The sequence below is a fragment of the Salmo salar genome, chromosome ssa29, assembly GCF_905237065.1.
Source record: "Salmo salar chromosome ssa29, Ssal_v3.1, whole genome shotgun sequence".
Classification (NCBI taxonomy): domain Eukaryota; kingdom Metazoa; phylum Chordata; class Actinopteri; order Salmoniformes; family Salmonidae; genus Salmo; species Salmo salar.
In genome coordinates, this window is record NC_059470.1 from 7,382,013 (window position 1) to 7,404,517 (window position 22,505).

Genomic DNA, 22,505 nt, shown 5'->3' on the forward strand with positions numbered 1-22,505 from the left:
CTTTCAGAACAGGTGTATATATACTGAGATCATGTGACAGATCCTGTCCATTACATGAACTCCAAATAAAAATCCAATTAAATTACAGGTTGTAATGCAACAAAATAGGAAAAATTCCTGGGGGGATGAATACTTTTGCAAGGCACTGTATGTGCTTTCAGAATTGTTTGGGGAGCTACTCATGGGTTAAGACCTACTGGTAGCTCGCAATCTACCTGTTGGAGCCCCTTGGTCTAAGCACAACACAAGAAATGGGGAAGGAAAAAGCTAAATGGAGAAGGGTTTTGTGCTCAAGCTGGTATCAGAGTTTAACAACATGCCTGGTCCCTCTCAGGTTAACCCGCAGCCCCTAGCGGACATACCTCTCCCCAATCTCTCCCTCTCCGCTCCTACTCTAAATGAACCTCATCAGCAGTGTGAGAGGCCCCACTAACTGAGTTTTAATACAGCTCTTTATCTTTCTACCACACACACGCACATGCACGCACTTCCACATCAAACACGCACACACATACAGACGTAAGCACGCATACACACACACACACATTAAATATCACTCACCAAATAGTAGAAAAGAAGAGGAATCGGTGGTTATACACAATAGGCTGGGGTCATTGTCATCCCTCCATCTTTCCATCCTTTCATTCAACCATACTTTCTCCCTTTCCTCCTTAGTTTCAGAGAAGAACGAAACAGCAAGGAGCTTATAGGCCAAGGACGATAGTGTCATGACACAACAATGACAGCTACATTTGAAGGGTTTTGAAATTCATTTCTGCTGTCTCTTTTCTCTAGCCATTTGAGGACCTTCCCAGGACGCAAGAGATAAAGGCACGACATCGGTGGGTCATTGGATCCCTAAAGAAAACACAAAACAATTTGCTTTGTGGTTGAGTATCCATCATGGGAGATCGACTTCACCACTATCTTGGGGGTGGTAGGCCTGTCTACACCCTACTACTCCCACTAGCTCTAGCCCTGCTGACCCTGTTGTCTGAGGCCCAGGGCCGTATGGATAAAGCCAGGTCAGAGGAGGAAAGTGGAGCAGGGCTGTTGAGGAGGGTGAAAAGAGGCTGGGTATGGAACCAGTTCTTTGTGCTGGAGGAGTACACTGGACTGGAGCCGCTATACATTGGAAAGGTGAGTCGACACACACAGATATGCATGAACACACACATACAAACACACACACACGCGTGCGCAAACGCACACACAAACACACCCACACACAAACAAACAAATACACAGAATAAATAAATTGTCACACCCTGCTCTGTTTCACCTGTCTTGTGCTTGTCTCCACCCCCCACCAGGTGTCTCCTATTTTCCCCATTATTCACTGTGTATTTATACCTGCGCTTTCTCAAATCAAATCAAATCAAATGTATTTATATAGCCCTTCGTACATCAGCTGATATCTCAAAGTGCTGTACAGAAACCCAGCCTAAAACCCCAAACAGCAAGCAAAGCATGTGAAAGAAGCACGGTGGCTAGGAAAAACTCCCTAGGAAAAACTCCCTAGAAAGGCCAAAAACCTAGGAAGAAACCTAGAGAGGAACCAGGCTATGAGGGGTGGCCAGTCCTCTTCTGGCTGTGCAGGGTGGATATTATAACAGAACATGGTCAAGATTAAAATGTTCATAAATGACCAGCATGGTCAAATAATAATAATCATAGTAGTTGTCGAGGGTGCAACAAGCACGTCCGGTGAACAGGTCAGGGTTCCATAGCCGCAGGCAGAACAGTTGAAGCTGGAGCAGCAGCACGGCCGGGTGGACTGGGGACAGCAAGGAGTCATCATACCAGGTAGTCCTGAGGCATGGTCCTAGGGCTCAGGTCCTCCGAGAGAAAGACAGAAAGAGAGAATTAGAGAGAGCATATTTAAATTCACACAGGACACCGGATAAGACAAGAGAAATACTCCAGATGTAACAGACTGACCCTAGCCCCCCGACACATAAACTACTGCAGCATAAATACTGGAGGCTGAGACAGGAGGGATCAGAAGACACTGTGGCCCCATCCGATGATACCCCCGGACAGGGCCAAACAGGCAGGATATAACCCCACCCACTTTGCCAAAGCACAGCCCCCACACCACTAGAGGGATGTCTCCAACCACCAACTTACCGTCCTAAGACAAGGCCGAGTATAGCCCACAACGATCTCCGCCATGGCACAACCCAAGGGGGGGCGCCAACCCAGACAGGAAGACCACGTCAGTGACTCAACCCACTCAAGTGACGCACCCCTCCCATGGACGGCATGGAAAAACACCAGTAAGCCAGTGACTCAGCCCCTGTAAAAGGGTTAGAGGCAGAGAATCCCAGTGGAAAGTGGGGAACCGGCAAAGCAGAGACAGCAAGGGCGGTTCGTTGCTCCAGCCTTTCCGTTCACCTTCACACTCCTGGGCCAGACTATACTTAATCATAGGACCTACTGAAGAAAGTCTTCAGTAAAGACTTAACCTCTATGGGACCGGCGGGACGAATTCGTCCCACCTACGTAACAGCCACTGCCATCCTGTGGCGCGATTTTCAAAATCTTCAAAATCATATTACTTCAATTTCTCAAACATATGACTATTTTACAGCCATTTAAAGATAAGACTCTCGTTAATCTAACCACACTGTCCGATTTCAAAAAGGCTTTACAACGAAAGCAAAACATTAGATTATGTCAGCAGAGTACCAAGCCAGAAATAATCAGACACCCATTTTTCAAGCCAGCATATAATGTCACCAAAACCCAGAAGACAGCTAAATGCAGCACTCACCTTTGATGATCTTCATCAGATGACAACCCTAGGACATTATGTTATACAATACATGCATGTTTTGTTCAATCAAGTTCATATTTATATCAAAAACCAGCTTTTTACATTAGCATGTGACGTTCAGAACTAGCATACCCCCGCAAACTTACGGGGAATTCGCTAACATTTTACTAAATTACTCACGATAAACGTTCACAAAAAGCATAACAATTATTTTAAGAATTATAGATACAGACCTCCTCTATGCACTCGATATGTCCGATTTTAAAATAGCTTTTTGGTGAAAGCACATTTTGCAATATTCTAAGTACATAGCCCAAGCATCACGGGCTAGCTATTTAGACACCCGGCAAGTTTAGCACTCACCATAATCATATTTACTATTATAAAAATGTCATTACCTTTTGTTGTCTTCGTCAGAATGCACACCCAGGACGTCTACTTCAATAACAAATGTTGGTTTGGTCCAAAATAATCCATCGTTATATCCGAATAGCGGCGTTTTGTTCGTGCGTTCCAGACACTATCCGAAATAGTAAAGAAGTGTCGCGCATGGCGCAATTCCTGACAATAAAATTCAAAGTATTCCATTGCCGTACGTCGAAGCATGTCAACCGCTGTTTAAAATCAATTTTTACGTCATTTTTCTCGTAGAAAAGCGATAAAATTCCGACAGGGAATCTCCTTTTCGGCAAACAGAGGAAAAAATCCCAAAGGCGGGGCGGTCGGGGTCACGCGCATAAGCTAGTGTCTCTTGATGGGCCACTTGAGAAAGGCGATAATGTGTTTCAGCCTGGGGCTGGAATGACGACATTCTCTTTTTCCCGGGCTCTGAGAGCCTATGGACGACGTGGGAAGTGTCACGTTAGAGCAGAGATCCTTAGTAAATGATAGAGATGGCAAAGAAGTTCCAGAAATGGTCAGACAGGCCACTTCCTGTAAAGGAATCTCTCAGGTTTTGACCTGCCATTTGAGTTCTGTTATACTCACAGACACCATTCAAACAGTTTTAGAAAATTTAGGGTGTTTTCTATCCATATGTAATAAGTATATGCATATTCTAGTTACTGAGTAGGAGTGGTAACCAGATTAAATCGGGTATGTTTTTTATCCAGCCGTGTCAATGCTGCCCCCTAGCCCTAACAGGTTAAAGGTTGAGACTGAGTCTGCGTCTCTCACATTGGTAGGCAGACCATTCCATAAAAATGGAGCTCTATAGGAGAAAGCCCTACCTCCAGCCGTTTGCTTAGAAATTCTAGGGACAATTAGGAGGCCTGCGTCTTGTGACCGTAGCGTACGTGTAGGTATGTACGGCAGGACCAAATCGGAAAGATAGGTAGGAGCAAGCCCATGTAATGCTTTGTAGGTTAGCAGTAAAACCTTGAAATCAGCCCTTGTCTTAACAGGAAGCCAGTGTAGGGAGGCTAGCACTGGAGTAATATGATAAAAATTTTTGGTTCTAGTCAGGATTCTAGCAGCCGTATTTAGCACTAACTGAAGTTTGTTTAGTGCTTTATCCGGGTAGCCGGAAAGTAGAGCATTGCAGTAGTCCAGCCTAGAAGTAACAAAAGCATGGATTAATTTTTCTGCGTCATTTTTGGACAGAAAATTTCTGATTTTTGCAATGTTACGTAGATGGAAAAAAGCTGTCCTTGAAACAGTCTTGATATGTTCTTCAAAAGAGAGATCAGGGTCCAGAGTAACGCCGAGGTCCTTCACAGTTTTATTTGAGACGACTGTACAACCATCCAGATTAATTGTCAGATTCAACAGAAGATCTCTTTGTTTCTTGGGACCTAGAACAAGCATCTCTGTTTTGTCCGAGTTTAAAAGTAGAAAGTTTGCAGCCATCCACTTCTTTATGTCTGAAACACAGGTTTCTAGTGAGGGCAATTTTGGGGCTTCACCATGTTTCATTGAAATGTACAGCTGTGTGTCGTCTGCATAGCAGTGAAATTGAACATTATGTTTTCGAATGACATCCCCAAGAGGTAAAATATATAGTGAAAACAATAGTGGTCCTAAAACGGAACCTTGAGGAACACCGAAATTTACAATTGATTTGTCAGAGGACAAACCATTCACAGAGACAAACTGATATCTTTCCGACAGATAAGATCTAAACCAGGCCAGAACTTGTCCATGTAGACCGCTTTCTGTTTGTCTATTGCCAGTTCGTCTTGTTTTGTCAGGTTTTACCAGCAAGTTTCCAGTTTCACCAGTTCTCAAGTTCTTGTTTTCCAGTCTTCCTGGTTCCGACCTTTCTGCCTGCCCTGACCCTGATCCTGCCTGCCGTTCTGGCCCTTTTTGACTCTGCCTTGGATTACGAACCTCTGCCTGCTCTTGTTCTGCCCCTTTTCCTGCCCCTTTGTTATAAAAAGTATTCTGAGAACCGATATATCCGCCTCCTGTGTCTGAATCTGGGTCATATCCTGAGTCGGGATAGTACGAACTGCCCATGACTGACCCAGCACACCCGGACCAGCTCCGCCACACTGTTTCCCCCCAAGGAGCTACCATTGGAGGACACGAGGAGTTACTGCTTAATCTTTTGGATGGACTCCATACCTTGGTGGAACGCCATGACCATACCTTCAATGCATTGTTGGAACAATTCAGCGGACTATCTACTAGGAAGCAAGCCACCACGATATCCTTTCAGACTCGCAGTAACCCCGCTACCAGAGGTGCATCTCCCCAGCCTACCCGGCTTCCCGAGAACCCCGCTTACCTCCTCCAGAGCACTACGCTGGGGATCCTGGGACATGCCGGGCATTTCTTTTCCAGTGTTCCCTTATCTTCGAGATACAGCCCTCCTTGTTTCCTTCAGATCGTTCGAAGATAGAGTATCTTATAATGCTGATGAGGCGCTCGCCTGGGCTATAGCTGTGTGGGAGCAACAATCAAGCGTTTGCCTTAGTCTGGAGGATTTCATGGCGGAGGTAAGGATGGTGTTCGATTCTCCGGTGTCCAGGAGAACGGTAGCTCCGAAGCCACTTCCGCTGCGTCAAGACTCCCGTAATGTGGCAGACTATACAGTAGATTTTCGCACTTTGGCCACCGAAAGTGCCTGTAACCCGGAGTCCCTGTTTGACACTTTCCTTCAAAGATTATTGGAGGGAATTAAAGATGAGCTCGCAGCCCGGGAGCTGCCCATGGACCTCAACTCCCTCATAGTCCTGACAATAAGGATTGATGGGCGGTTACGGGAATGGAGCAGGGAGAGGAGGTCTGTTCCCAGCCACATGCGCTCATCCATGGGTTCCACATTGCCTCCAAAGAATCCCGGAAGTCCCCAATGCATGCATTCCTGAGAGAATCCGATGTCACCCGAGTTCTCCCAGGATTCATTGAGGACTGTCGCCTCCTCCTGAGCCCATGCAACTGGGCAGGGCTAGATTGTCACCTGGGGAACGTTTATGCAGACTGAACTCCAAAAGTTGTCTGTATTGTGGTACTTCAGGACATTACATATCCACCTATTGAGTAAAAGACCAGGCTCATCAGTAGGTACGAGGACGCCGGTGGTCCATACAGGGAGTCTCCCATCTCCCATTACTCACACTCCTCTCCATGCTATCCTACTGTGGGGAGACCGGTCTTAATCTCTCCGGGTGCTCAGGGACTCTGCAACCGACGTAAGCTTTATGGATGCTAACCTGGTGTCAGAACTGGGCCTCTCTACACAACCCCTCTCCATTCCCATGGATGCCAGAGCATTGGACGGAAGCTGTATTGGCAGGGTCACTCGGAGTATGGTTCCCATCAACCTGCGAGTGTCAGGTAACTACAGTGAGTCCATGCAGTTTCTGCTCATTGAGTCTCCTCATGTGCCTGTGGTTTTGGGATTGTCATGGCTCCAGACGCACATCCCCTTGATCGACTGGGCTACGGATTCTATTTTGGGTTGGAGCCCGTTCTGTCATGCACATTGCCTCAAGGCGGCACAGCCCGTCCCTGGGCGTCCTTCTGCGGGCTTGGGGAAAGCCTCAGACCTCCCAGCCATTCCCACTGAGTACCAGGACTGGGAGATTTTCAACAAGGCCTGCACCACAACTCTTCCACTTTATCAAACCATGCTGCGCCATTGACCTCGTCACGGGCACTACACCACATTGGGGGCGGCATTATTCCCTGTCTGGTCCAGAGACCAAGACTATGGAAATGTGCATTGAGGACTCACTGCAGGGTTAATTGCAGGGTTAATTCATCCTTAATTCATCCTCCTAGCTGCAGGGTTAATTCATCCTTCTGCCTCCCCGGCCACCCTGCGCCCGTGTATCGACTACCGGGACCTTAATGACATCACAGTAAAAAAATGCTAAAAAAACTCTACCACTCTTCTCCTCGGTTTTCGAGCCTCTCCAGGGGGCAAATTTTTTTGAAGTTGGACCTTCGGAATGCCTACCATCTGGTTCGGAGACAAGTGGAAGACAGCCTTTAACCTGTTAGGGCTAGGGGGCAGTATTGACACGGCCGGATAAAAAACGTACCCGATTTAATCTGGTTACTACTACTGCCCAGTAACTAGAATATGCATATAATTATTGGCTTTGGATAGAAAACACCCTACATTTTCTAAAACTGTTTGAATGGTGTCTGTGAGTATAACAGAACTCAAATGGCAGGCCAAAACCTGAGAAGATTCCATGCAAGAAGTGGCCTGTCTGACAACTTCTGTTTCATCTTGGCTCTTTTTATTGAAGACTGAGGATCTTTGCAATAACGTGACACTTCCTACGGCTCCCATAGGCTCTCAGAGCCCGGGAAAAAGCTGAACGATATCGAGGCAGCCTCTGGCTGAAACACATTATCGCTTTTGGCAAGTGGCCGATCAGAGTACTCTGGGCTTAGGCGCGTGCCCGAGTCGACCGAATGCTTTATTTTCTTTCGTCTGTTTACCTAAACGCAGATTCCCGGTCGGAATATTATCGCTTTTTTATGAGAAAAATTGCATAAAAATTGATTTTAAACAGCGGTTGACATGCTTCGAAGTAAGGTAATGGAATATTTAGAATTTTTTTGTCACGAATTGCGCCATGCTCGTCACCCTTATTTACCCTTTCGGATAGTGTCTTGAACGCACAAACAAAACGCCGCTGTTTGGATATAACTATGGATTATTTTGAACCAAACCAACATTTGTTATTGAAGTAGAAGTCCTGGGAGTGCATTCTGACGAATACAGCAAAGGTAATAACATTTTTCTTATAGTAAATGTGACTTTGTTGAGTGCTAAACTTGCTCGGTGTCTAAATAGGTAGCCCTGTGATGCCGGGCTATCTACTGAGAATATTGCAAAATGTGCTTTCACCGAAAAGCTATTTTAAAATCGGACATATCGAGTGCATAGAGGAGTTCTGTATCTAGAATTCTTAAAATAATTGTTATGCTTTTTGTGAACGATTATCGTGAGTAATTTAGTAAATTCATCGGCAGTGTTCGGTGGGAATGCTAGTCACATGCTAGTCACATGCTAATGTAAAAAGCTGGTTTTTGATATAAATATGAACTTGATTGAACAAAACATGCATGTATTGTATAACATAATGTCCTAGGGTTGTCATCTGATGAAGATTATCAAAGGTTAGTGCTACATTTAGCTGTGGTTTGGGTTTATGTGACATTATATGCTAGCTTGAAAAATGGGTGTCTGACTATTTCTGGCTGGGTACTCTGCTGACATAATCTAATGTTTTGCTTTCGTTGTAAAGCCTTTTTGAAATCGGACAGTGTGGTTAGATTAACGAGAGTTTTGTCTTTAAATAGCTGTAAAATAGTCATATGTTTGAAAAATTGAAGTTTTTGCATTTTTGAGGTTTTTGAATAACGCGCCACGGGATTACACTGGCTGTTACGTAGGTGGGACGATTTGGTGCCACCTACCCTAGAGAGGTTAACACGGTTAGCGGGCACTATGAGTACCTGGTTATGCTATTTGGACTGACCAACGATCCCGCGGTGTTCCAAGCCCAGGTCAACAACGTGCTCTTGTGACATGTTGAACAGTGTTCGTGTTTGTCTTGTGCTTGTCTCCACCCCCACCAAGTGTTTTCCTATTTTTCCCCATTATCCCATTTGTATTTATACCTGTGTTTTCTGTTTGTCTGTGGCCAGTTCGTCTTGTTTTGTCAGGTCTTACCAGCATTTTCCCATTTCTCAAGTTCAAGTCTTCCAGGTTCCGACCCTGTTTCTGGCTCTGCCTTGGATTACGAACCTCTGCCTGCCCTCGACCTGCCCTTTTTCTGCCCCTTTGTTATAATAAATAGTCGGAGAACCGAACTATCCGTCTCCTGTCTTTGCATCTGGGTCATATCCTGTGTCACGATATAAATGTGTTAACTGCATGTCACTTTGGATAAAAGCATCTGCTAAATGCCCACCATCATTACTATTGAACTGTTTGATGACAGTTCTCAACTTTTCAATCAATGTTGTCGTGGTCGGCTGGATGTGGTCTCTGATTAGCTGCAGGGTTTATCATCATTGATCAAATGTTCAATCCACTTCAACGCTTGAGTGATCAAGGTATCTTCTTGTGCCAATGAATCTATTTCTGCCTCCCAAATGGTACCCTATTCCCTAGTGCACTACTTTTGACCAGGACCCATAGGGTTCCCATATGGCCATGGTCAAGAGTAATGCACTATATAGGGAACAGGGTGCCATTTGGGACACAACCTCTTATCAAGGCACAAGGCGAGACCCAGATGCAAACACAGGAGGCAGATGGTTGGAGTCTTACACTGTTTATTAATCCAAAAAGTGGTAGGCAAGAGAATGGTCGTGTACAGGAAGACTAGCAAAAGAGAATAGAAAAGGAGTATGGGGAAAAAACACGCTGGTTGACTTAACTAAACATACAAGACAAACTGGCACAGAGAGACAGGAAACACAGGGATAAATACACTGAGAAAAATAAGCGACACCTGGAGGGGGTGGAGACAATCACAGGGACAGGTGAAACAGATCAGGGCGTGACACCTCTGCATATACAGTACATTCCACACTAATTTATATGGAGCACTAGTGTGGATGAGTGTCTAGAATATCTTTCGTTCCATTTACTTAACACTTTCCTTTTTGTCTGAGCCTATATAACAAAGCAGAGGAGACCCTCTCAGTGTGACAGGTGTCGAGCCAGGAGTTAAACTTTAGATCTGTAGATAGTGGAACTGTCCCAAAAAAGGACTATATTCCATGTTCTATTCATTTCTTGTACAGAAATCTTCTGAACCACCATCTTGTGACGTGAAACAATGAAGTAGTGAAATGTCACAGATTCAGTGAAGTCAAATAATAGCATCACATATTAGAATTCAGGCTGCGTCTCAAATGGAACCCTAGTGCACTACTTTTGACCAGGGCCCTACAACAAAGCTGTACTTTCTAACCTCCCTTGACCTCTAACCTCTGACCCCTAACCCCTAACCTCTGACCTGTGACCCCCACAGCTCCACTCAGACATGGACCTAGGGGATGGCTCAATCAAGTACATACTATCAGGAGACGGTGCTGGCACCACCTTCACCATTGATGACAGTACAGGAGACATCCATGCCATCAAGAGGCTGGACCGCGAGGTCAAGGCCCAGTACCTGCTGCAAGCCCAGGCCTGGAACAGACAGACAGACCGACCCCTAGAGCCCGAATCTGAGTTTATCGTTAAGATCCAGGACATCAATGATAATGAACCTAAGTTCCTGGATGGGCCCTACCAAGCCTGCATACCTGAGATGTCAACCATCGGTGAGTCAGTAGAGATTGTGGTGGTCGGAGACCTTGAATGGATTTTACAATAGTGGAAACTCCCTCAAGCCAATGGTTACACCAATGTTTTTAAATCCATGACAGAAAGTGTGTAAGCGCACATTTTGGGAGAACTGTGGAGAATCGGCATATAAAGCCACAGTGTGCATCCAAAATGGCAGCCTATTCCCTATACAGTGCACTACTTTTGACCAGGACAATTTCAGAAACACAGCTAGAGAGTGTAGCTGGACGCCATGCTGCTGCCTCTAAACGTTCCATTCATCCATTCATCAACAGTCTTTGCTTAGTTTTAATTCTACTAGTTCAGTTAGCAAACTCTGTTTCTCTATTATATAGTATGTCTCTGTTGTGCTGGTTATTCACAGCAGTGTGTTTCTGTGAGTAGTGTACGCTGGGAAGGAGATGAGGATGTTTGGTTATGTGCACACAATAGCCAAAATAATTATGTCTCTGCAGTATCGCCATAATGCCATCACAATTCTGTCTCTGCTTACACACTGCACCAGTGGGATACAATATTTATAAATCCACAAGTGAGTGCATATACTTTTAGGTGGAAAATAACTACACAGTTACCTCTAATAGCCTACACCTATCGTCAACATTGGAGCAGTTTTATGCAGATGGACCAATCCATTTTGTAAACAGGCCTTGTTGAAATAACCATATAGAAACAGAATGAGTCATTCCAGTTGTTTGGAAATATTTTTGCTCACCAAGTCACTCTATTTCTACACCTCCCTCCCTCCCTCCCCAGGCACTGAGGTGATTCGGCTGACCGCGACAGACGCTGATGACCCTACATATGGTAACAGTGCCAGAGTGGTCTACAGCATTCTGCAAGGACAGCCATACTTCTCTGTGGAGCCCAAGACTGGTATGTAAGCACAGAGGAAACCAAAACCAAAAGTGTCAAAACATTGTCAGACCTGCATTATTTAAATATATATATATATCACCTTTATTTAATCTAACCACACTGTCCGATTTCAAAAAGGCTTTACAACGAAAGCAAAACATTAGATTATGTCAGCAGAGTACCCAGCCAGAAATAATCAGACACCCATTTTTCAAGCTAGCATATAATGTCACAAAAACCCAGAAGACAGCTAAATGCAGCACTAACCTTTGATGATCTTCATCAGATGACAACCCTAGGACATTATGTTATACAATACATGCATGTTTTGTTCAATCAAGTTCATATTTATATCAAAAACCAGCTTTTTACATTAGCATGTGACGTTCAGTACTAGCATACCCCCCGCAAACTTCCGGGGAATTTACTAACAATTTACTAAATTTCTCACGATAAACGTTCACAAAAAGCATAACAATTATTTTAAGAATTATAGATACAGAACTCCTCTATGCACTCGATATGTCCGATTTTAAAATAGCTTTTTGGTGAAAGCACATTTTGCAATATTCTAAGTACATAGCCCAGCCATCACGGGCTAGCTATTTAGACACCCGGCAAGTTTAGCCTTCACCAAAATCAGATTTACTATAACAAAAATGTTATTACCTTTGTTGTCTTCGTCAGAACGCACTCCCAGGACTTCTACTTCAATAACAAATGTTGGTTTGGTCCCAAATAATCCATCGTTATATCCAAATAGCGGCGTTTTGTTCGTGCGTTCCAGACACTATCCTAAAGGGTAAATCAGGGTTACGAGCATGGCGCAATTCGTGACAAAAAAATTCTAAATATTCCATTACCGTACTTCGAAGCATGTCAACCGCTGTTTAAAATACATTTTTATGCAATTTATCTCGTAAAAAAGCGATAATATTCCGACCGGGAATCTCCTTTTCGGTAAACAGAGGAAAAAACACAAAGACGGGGGCGGCCAGTGCACGCGCCTAAGCCCACTGTCCCTGGATCGGCCACTTGAGAAAGGCGATGATGTGTTTCAGCCTGGGGCTGGAATGACGACATTCAGGTTTTTCCCGGGCTCTGAGAGCCTATTGGAGCCGTGGGAAGTGTCACGTTACCGCAGAGATCCTAAGTTTTGGAAAGAGATGTCAAAGAAAGACAATAAATGGTCAGACAGGCCACTTCCTGTAAAGGAATCTCTCAGGTTTTGACCTGCCATTTGAGTTCTGTTATACTCACAGACACCATTCAAACAGTTTTAGAAACTTTGGAGTGTTTTCTATCCAAAGCCAATAATTATATGCATATTCTAGTTACTGGGCAGGAGTAGTAACCAGATTAAATCGGGTAAATTTTTTATCCAGCCGTGTCAATACTGCCCCCTACCCTCAACAGGTTAACCTCTATGGGCTAGGTGGGACGCTAGCGTGCCACCCGTGGTGCACTCCATCAACAGCAGGTGCATTTCAAGAGCGGCAAATTTGAATCCAAATAAATGTCAAAATTCAAATTTTTCAAACATACAACTATTTTACACCCTTTGAAAGATAAACATCTCCTTAATCTAACCACGTTTTACGATTTCAAAAAGGTTTTACGGCGAAAGCATAAATTTAGAGTATGTTAGGACAGTACATTTACAAGAGTTGTGTGTAATGTTTTGTCAAGTCAAAGACAGGGTCACCAAAACCATAAAACCAGCTAAAATGATGCACTAACCTTTTACAATCTCCATCAGATGACACTCCTAGGACATTATGTTAGACAATGCATGCATTTTTAGTTCTATCAAGTTCATATTTATATCCAAAAACAGCGTTTTACTATGGCATTGATGTTGAGGAAATCGTTTCCCTCCAATAACCGGCAGTCAAGTCAGCGTCACAAATTAAATTATTAAAATTAGAAAACATTGGTAAAATATTATATTGTCATTTAAAGAATTATAGATTTACATCTCTTGAACGCAATCAACTTGCCAGATTTAAAAATAACCTTACTGGGAAATCACACTTTGCAATAATCTGAGCACTGCGCCCAGAAAAATACGCGTTGCGATACAGACTAGACGTCATGTTGGGGAGATCTAAAATCGAAAATACTATGTAAATAATCCATTACCTTTGATTCTCTTCATCAGATGTCACTTCCAGGTATCACAGGTCCATAACGAATGTAGTTTTGTTCAAAAAAGCTCATCATTTATGTCCAAAAATCTCCGTCTTGTTAGCACATGATGTAAGCCAGCCGGACTTCTCGTCATGAACGAGGGGAAAAAATATATTTACGTTCGTTCAAACATGTCAAACGTTGTATAGCATAAATCATTAGGGCCTTTTTTAACCAGAACATGAATAATATTCAAGGTGGACGAATGCATACTCTTTTATAACGTATTGGAACGAGGGTACCCAACATGAACTCGCGCCAGGTGTCTAATGGGACATCATCTGTCTCACTCAAAACACTTTAAAGTCTGGTGACATCTAGTGGAAGCAATAGGAAGTGCCAAAATATTCCTCAGCCCCTGTGTTTTTCAATGGGATAGGTTTAAAGGAAATACAACACATCAGGTATCCACTTCCTGTCAGAAAATGTCTCAGGGTTTTGCCTGCCAAATGAGTTCTGTTATACTCACAGACACCATTCAAACAGTTTTAGAAACTTTAGAGTGTTTTCTATCCATATATAATAAGTATATGCATATTCTAGTTACTGGGCAGGAGTAGTAACCAGATTAAATCGGGTACGTTTTTTATACGGCCGTGCAAATACTGCCCCCTAGCCCCAACAGGTTTTAATGTCAATATGCCTTGTCCATTGCTGTTCTGGTCAGTGTTTATTGGCTTATTTCACTGTAGAGCCTCTAGCCCTGCTCATTATACCTTATCCAACCTTTCAGTTCCACCACCCACACATGCGAAAACATCTTCTGGTTTCAATGATGTTTCTAGAGACAATATCTCTCTCATCATCACTCAATGCCTAGGTTTACCTCCACTGTATTCACATCCTACCATACCTTTGTCTGTACATTATACCTTGAAGCTATTTATCGCCCCCAGAAACCTGCTCCTTTTACTCTCTATTCCGGACGTCATAGACGACCAATTCACATAGCTTTTAGCCGTACCCTTATCCTATTCCTCCTCTGTTCCTCTGGTGATGTAGAGGTGAATCCAGGCCCTGCAGTGCCAAGCTCCACTCCTATTCCCCAGGCGCTCTTTTGATGACTTCTGTAACAGCAATAGCATTGGTTTCATGCATGTTAACCTGTTAGGGCTAGGGGGCAGTATTGACACGGCTGGATAAAAAACATACCCGATTTAATCTGGTTACCACTCCTACCCAGTAACTAGAATATGCATATACTTATTACATATGGATAGAAAACACCCTAAATTTTCTAAAACTGTTTGAATGGTGTCTGTGAGTATAACAGAACTCAAATGGCAGGTCAAAACCTGAGAGATTCCTTTACAGGAAGTGGCCTGTCTGACCATTTCTTGAACTTCTTTTCCATCTCTATCATTTACTAAGGATCTCTGCTCTAACGTGACACTTCCCACGTCGTCCATAGGCGCTCAGAGCCCGGGAAAAAACAGAATGTCGTCATTCCAGCCCCAGGCTGAAACACATTATCGCCTTTCTCAAGTGGCCGATCAAGGGACACTGGGCTTATGCGCGTGACCCGACCGCCCCCGCCTTTGGGATTTTTTCCTCTGTTTGCCGAAAAGGAGATTCCCTGTCGGAATATTATCGCTTTTCTACGAGAAAAATGTCGTAAAAATTGATTTTAAACAGCGGTTGACATGCTTCGAAGTACGGTAATGGAATATTTAGAATTTTATTGTCACGAATTGCGCCATGCGCGCGACACTTCTTTACTATTTCGGATAGTGTCTGGAACGCACGAACAAAACGCCGCTATTCGGATATAACGATGGATTATTTTGGACCAAACCAACATTTGTTATTGAAGTAGCAGTCCTGGGTGTGCATTCTGACGAAGACAACAAAAGGTTGTTTGAATGGTGTCTGTGAGTATAACAGAATTCATATGGCAGGCCAAAACCTGAGAAGATTCCATGCAGGAAGTGGAAATCTGATTTGTGGAATCACCTTCAACACTTTGCCTATGAAACACACCGTGAGTTAGGATTCATTTAGCACTTCCTAAGGCTTCCACTAGATGTCAACAGTCTTTACAAAGTGGTTTGAGTCTTCTCCGGTAGAAACTGACCGAAAGAGAGGCCTGGAAAGTTGGTCATAAGGGGAGTGGCATTACTACTATGACGCGGGCGCCCATGGGTACCCTCTCCTTCTGAAACGTTTAGTAAGACAATGCAATCGTCGGCCTTGAATATTATTGAAGCTCTGATTGAAAATGGCCCTGAAGATTTATGTTATACAACGTTTGACATGTTTGAACCAACGTAAATATATATTTTTTTGCACATTCGTGACGACAAGTCCCGCGCGCCTCGTACATTATGAGTAGCCTTCGGAACGCGCTAACAAGAAGGAGCTATTGGGACATAAAATATTAACTTTTTCGAACAAAACTACATTTCTTGTGGACCTGGGATGCCTGGAAGTGCCTTCTGATGAAGATAATCAAAGGTAAGGGAATATTTACAATAGTATATTTGATTTTAGATGGTTCCAAGATGGCGCTAACCTGTATCGCCTAGCCTATTTTTCTGAGCATAGCACCTTGTTTATTGCAAAGTGTGATTTCCCAGTAAAGTTATTTTTAAATCTGGCAATGCGGTTGCATTCACGAGATGTTAATCTATAATTCTTTGAATGACAATATTAGATATGACCAATGTTTTCGAATAGTAACTTTGTAAATTGTAGCGCTGATTCACAGGAAGCATTTGAGGGAAAATATTTTCTGAACATCACGCGCCGATGTAAAATGCTGTTTCTATATATAAATATGAACTTTATCGAACAAAGGAATGCATGTATTGTGTAACATGATGTCCTCGGAGTGTCATCTGATGAAGATTGTCAAAGGTTAGTGCATAATTTTAGCTGGTTTTCTGCTTTTGGTGACGCCTGTCTTTGCATTGAAAATAGCTGTGTGTAATGTTTTGTCAATGTACTCTCCTAACATAATCTAACTTTATGCTTTTGCCATAAAACCTCTTTGAAATCGGACGACGTGGCTGGATTAAGGAGGTGTTTATCTTTCAAATGGTGTAAAATAGTTGATTGTTTGAGAAATTGAAATTATTAGATTTTTGCTATCTTGTCAAGCAATCCCATTACCGGGATGAGAACGGGAAGGGGTCCCATAGAGGTTAAGGAGAGGCATGCTTAGCCGAGTGATCATAAGGGTCCAGTGAGATTCAGACAGTTAGCCGGGCCATAGGTAGCATGCTGGCAGAAGATGGAGGGAGGTCTGTTTTTAGCCACCTCGTGCGTTTTGTGTGTAGATTAGTGGGGTTCTGTGTGGTAGGGGGGACCAGTCCAATTGGCAAAATAGTTATAGTTATAGTGGCCCAAGAAAATTGTCCGATAGACCTATTCAGATAGCAGCCGATAAGACAGCTAACGATTAGCGGGCCGCAGATGGGTGTTCAGGTTATGTCGCGATGGAGGGGCCAGTTGGATAACTCCCTCGGGCAGATAACGACGTTAGCCAATAGTCCGACGTTAGCCAATAGTCACTCGGGTAGCAGCTAGCTAGCTGCAAGATCCAGGTGTAAATGTCCAGAGCCTGCGGTAGAAATCTGGGGATATGGAGAGAAAATAGGTCCGGTATGCTCTGGTCTGAGTCGCGCTGTAAAAACTGGCGATAGCTTTTCGAGCTAAGGGATAGCTGATGACCGCCAACCGTGGCTAGCTGAACTCCAACGTTAGCCAGTGAACTGGCCAACCTCTGGCTAACCTCTGGCTAGCTTCTGTTGTGGATTTCAGATTTGAGGTAAATAATACTTTTTTTTTATTGGTGAGGCAGTTTGGAGGAGAGTGTTTTGAGGTTGAGTTTTTAGAAAAAAATATGCGAAGAAAATATGTAAATATATATATATATACACGGGACACGACAAGAGGAGGACAAAGGACGTCTGACTGCTATGCCATCTTGGAATAAACAATAGTAGTTACAATGGATGTGCTTTAGTTATGTTAGTAGACTTCCATGTTTTGGCACATAACTGAGGCACCCCCATCTGCTACTCCAGGAAACACACACACACACACATACAGGCTGAACGTAATACAGTTTGAACGTAAACACATACGGCACATATCAACAGGGTTAAGAATGCACTCTTGTGGCTGCCAATGGTAACAACTGGCAAATCCAAAATGAATAAGCAAATACAGTCGCTACAGCGGAGTTCCCCAACTGGTGGCCTGCAAGTCGAACTCGGCCCGCAGTTGATTTTATTTGGTCCCCCAAGTTTTCTGAGCAAAAAATAAGTATATATATATATATATATATATATATAGTACCAGTCAAAAGTTTGGACACACCTACTCATTCAAGGGTTTTTCTTTATTTTTACTATTTCCAGTGTTGGAAAATGTACCCAATTTTCATAAAATTACTCAAGTAAAAGTGAAAGTCACCCAGTAAAATAATACTTGAGTAAAAGTCAAAAAGTATTTGGTTTTAAATGTGCTTAAGTTTCAAAAGTGAAAGTATAAATAATTTAAAATGTCTTATATTAAGCAAAGCAGACAACACGATTTAGGTGAACGGATGATCAACGCATGTGTGGTTCCCACCGTGAAGCATGGAAGAGGAGGTGTGATGGTGTGGGGGTGCTTTGCTGGTGACACTGTCTCTGATTTATTTAGAATTCAAGGCACACCTAACCAGCATGGCTACCACAGCATTCTGCAGCAATACGCTATCCCATCTGATTTGCGCTTAGTGGGACTATCATTTGTTTTTCAACAGGACAATGACCCAACACACCTCCAGGCTATTTGACCAAGGAGAGTGATGAATTGTTGCATCAGATGACCTGGCTTCCACAATCACTCAACCCAATTGAGATGGTTTGGGATGAGTTGGACCGCAGAGTGAAGGAAAAGCTCAGCATATGTGGGAACTCCTTCAAGACTGTTGAAAAAGCATTCCAGGTTAAGCTGGTTGAGAGAATGTCAAGAGTGTGCAAAGCTGTCATCAAGGAAAAGGGTTGCTTCTTTGAAGAATCTCAAATCTCAAATATATTTTGATTTGTTTAATACTTTTTTGGTTAACACATGATTCTATGTGTTATAAAATAAAGAAAAACCCTTGAATGAGTAGATGTGTCCAAACTTTTGACTGACACATTTGCAAAAACAATTATGTGTAATGTGTGTAGATTGATGGGGGACAAAAATATTTTAATTAATTTAAGAATAAGCCTGTAACGTAACAAAATATGGAAAAAGTGAAGGGGTCTGAATACTTTCCGAATGCACTGTATATGTGATCGTATACAAATGTAAGCAAGGTTTGAAATTATGTTTTAGTCTAATGTTATATTTGTTTGGGCTTCTTGCGATAAATTTGCGCTCTCCAAATTATTGGTAATTATGTTCTGGCTACATGAGCATCTGCTCAAGAAAAAATTCCCCTGCAGCTGAATCAAGTGGAAGATCCCTGAACTACAGTATAACATTCTGACTTCATTCGTGAAAAGAAGACATTGGCTGCTACCGAAATGGCACTCCCCTATTCCCTTTTGCACTATAGGGCTCCGCTAAAAACAAATTGCACTACATTTTTAATACTGTGCTATTTGGTGCCCAGTCTAAGACATGTCCCTAATCTGCCTGACGACCAGTCATCTACTACACCGCTAACCCTCCCATCACACCATTTCAAACTGTGACCTCTCTCTCCTCTCCCCCCGCACCCCTCTCTCTCTCTCTCTCTCTCTCATTGTCCTCCCACTCTCTCTCTCTCCCCCTGTCCCCCCAGGCGTGGTGCGTGTGTCTCTGGCGGGCATGGACCGAGAGGTCAGAGAGATCTACTCCATCATCATCCAGGCCAAGGACATGGGAGGCCAGCTAGGAGGTCTGGCTGGAACCACTGTCGTCAACATCACCCTCAGCGACGTCAACGATAACCCACCCGTGTTTGATCAGAGTAAGAAGCAGAGCCTCCTGTCTTCTCCTGTGGCTTTTTGTTTATTTGGATTCCATTCTTCATTTTATCTTCACAACTGTTGAATTCCTTGTCATCATTCTCATTAACCATCCCTCTCCACTCCTCTTGTTCTTGCTCTTCTGTCTTCAAAGGTGGTGGATAAATGAAGATGTCCCACTCAGGCCGATTACCACTCAGGCCATTTTCATTTTTACATTTCAGGTCTACTTAAAGGGGTGGCTCTCCCATAGACACCAATGTGACAGCAGCTGGGTCTCGTCTACTTAGTTCATTGACTGTACATGAGTCAGAAAAAAATGGGAGTGGGATGTCTCGCTTCCTGTTCCGTCTCTGCTGTCCTCTCCTCTTGCTCTTTCTCTCCAGCCCTCTCCACCACTTAATCAACAGTGTATCCCCTCGCTTGTCCCTCTCCTTCAGACCATGCTCTCTCTCTCTCCTTCCTCCTCATCATCTACTTTGGCCACCAGTCTGTCACCAGCCCATTAACCCTTCCCACTCTCACATTATTCTTTCTATCCTCATCATCCCTCCCTCTACCCCCCTCCCCCACCCTCTCACTACTCGCCCTCTTTCCATCCCTCTTCGGCCACCAGTCGACCCATGCCCCCACCTCTCTTTCTCTCTTTCTCTTTACCCGGCCACCAGTCCCATTCCGGCCCCAATGCTGTCTCTTTGATTGGCCCCATTCCTGATCTCCACATTACCGTCCAATGAGAGATCAGCAGTTCATCTCTCTCTATCATCTGTCTATCCTCAGCCATCCCCTAGCTTTCTGCCTGACTGGCGGTCTCGTCTTTTCCCCTTTCTCCTCCCTTATTTCCCCCACGTCCCCCTCTCTTCTCTCAAATTAGTCACATCGCTTAAGTGAGACTTTAATATGTTGTGAGGAGCTTCGGGTACACTTGTCTGACAACCATAATGTGTGACCGTTTCAGTTCAGACAGAGGGAGCACGGCAAATTGAGAACCGCTGTCAGCCCTGTTTTTGAAATTAGGTTAAATTGTTGAAATTAATTCTCGTTGACCCATAAGACAATACAACCCAATTTACGAACCGTCTCTCAGACTGAACCAATTTGTGCTCAACGGTCTGTGGTTTATCCTTCTAATGTCCTGGTGTAATTACATAAATGTGGCACCCTCTAGAGGAACAATGAGCAAACACATGTTATTACATAATACCTCATCAACTAAAGAAATGTATTTAACTCTCTCCTCTCTCCTTCCCATTCTCAGAGCTGTATCAGATGAGTGTTCTGGAGTCGGCTCCCGTGGGGTCTGTTGTGGGTCGTATCCGGGCGAAGGATCGTGACATTGGCATCAACGCGGAGATGAGGTACAGCATCATCGACGGAGACGGGAGAGACACCTTCGACATCAGCACAGACCCCACCAATCTGTTTGGCATCATCACCATCAAAAAGGTACAGAGGGTAGACATCAATGAAAGGTTACACCAATGAAAACACACACACAGGGTAGACTTCAATGAAAGGTAATGACATGCTTTGAGTGTCCTCTGACAGAGGACAGAGAAGTCGACACAGCAGTAAATGACTAAAATGTAAATGCAATAAGTCACATTGAACTCAATTTAATTTAGAATCATTATTTGATTGATAAACAGTTGATTCACTCCTAGTGGATCCTTCTCAACCTACCTGTAAACCTTTTTTTTGTGGAGGTGCCTAAGTGCACAGAAACCTCCGCAACCTCTTTATTTAAATATTTATATTAATTGTCCCTATGATACAACGTACCTACTAATGCGGTAAACATGTCTCTCTCCCCTTTAGCCTCTGAACTTTGAGAGCAAAGCAAGCTACACTCTGAAGATAGAAGGAGCCAACACACACCTGGACCACCGTTTTCTGGACAAGGGCCCGTTCAGCCATGTTACCATTGTTCACGTCAGCGTAGAGGATATAGACGAGCCCCCAGAGTTTAGCTCTGCTGCGTACTACATAGAGGTCTCTGAAGAAGCAGAGATCGGCACAGTGTTCAAGACAGTCTCTGCCAGAGACCCTGATTCTTCCAATAACTCCATCAGGTGAGGACAGGGTTAACAATAAAATAACACCCAAAATGTTTTAACCAATGTCATGTAATGTCATCTTGTGGCCAGATGGTGTCAGTATGGTATTGGAGTGTACAAGGCTGTGTTTAAAAAAAAACATTGAGCTGATGTGACAGCTCTGAGTGATATAGACAATAGGCTATGCGATTTTAGTTAATTGGAAATGAGGATGGTGTTAATGATGATGATCTGGCATTTTTAAGGACCCTAATCAGTCAAAGCATACTGGATTGTGTGGTATTAGGAGACTTTCCCATTGTTTTAAATTATGCAGTGTGTTTACCTCACTCACAGAGCAGATGTTGAGTTAGAGTGGAGCGTAGTTTCACTGTGCATCCCAAATGGCACCCTATTCCTTATATAGTGCATTACTTTCAGTCAAATGTTATATGTTTGGGCTTCTTGAGGTCAATTTGCAGCAATGTATAATATCCCAGCCCTATATCTAGAGGATATAGGGCTGGGAAATTCACTAAGGGTCAGGGGCTCATCTGACACTGCTACTTATCAACATTCACATGATAACTTGAGGCTAAACATTTTTGGATTGTTAGATTTGAAAATCTTTCAATATGCACATTTCAGCTGGAGCCACATACACTACATGACCTGGACACCTGCCTGTCGAACAGCTCATTCCAAAATCATGGAATGGTCCCCCCTTTGCTGCTATAACAGCCTCCACTCTTTTGGGAAGGCTTTCCACTATGTTGGGACATTGCTGCGGGGACTTGCTTCCATTCTGCTACAAAAGCATTAGTGAGGTCGGGCACTTATGTTGGGCGATCAGGCATTACTCGCAGTCGGATTACTCGCAGTTCCAATTCATCCCAAAGGTGTTCGATGGGGTTGGGGTCAGAGCTCTGTGCAGGCCA

General features: G+C 43.6%; 1 protein-coding gene across 2 annotated transcripts in view; it reads left to right on the top strand.

Annotated features, from left to right (window-relative positions):
• Positions 1-22,505, top strand: part of LOC106590058 (cadherin-20) — a 167,799-nt gene that overhangs the window by 119,892 nt on the left and 25,402 nt on the right. For both annotated transcript variants that reach the window (XM_014180571.2, XM_014180570.2), the window contains exons 2-7: positions 796-1,140; positions 10,231-10,525; positions 11,307-11,426; positions 19,366-19,533; positions 20,790-20,977; positions 21,350-21,603. In XM_014180571.2, the coding sequence (XP_014036046.2) occupies positions 904-1,140; positions 10,231-10,525; positions 11,307-11,426; positions 19,366-19,533; positions 20,790-20,977; positions 21,350-21,603 (1,262 nt within the window). In that variant the 5' untranslated portion in view covers positions 796-903. The remainder of the gene's footprint in view (positions 1-795; positions 1,141-10,230; positions 10,526-11,306; positions 11,427-19,365; positions 19,534-20,789; positions 20,978-21,349; positions 21,604-22,505) is intronic.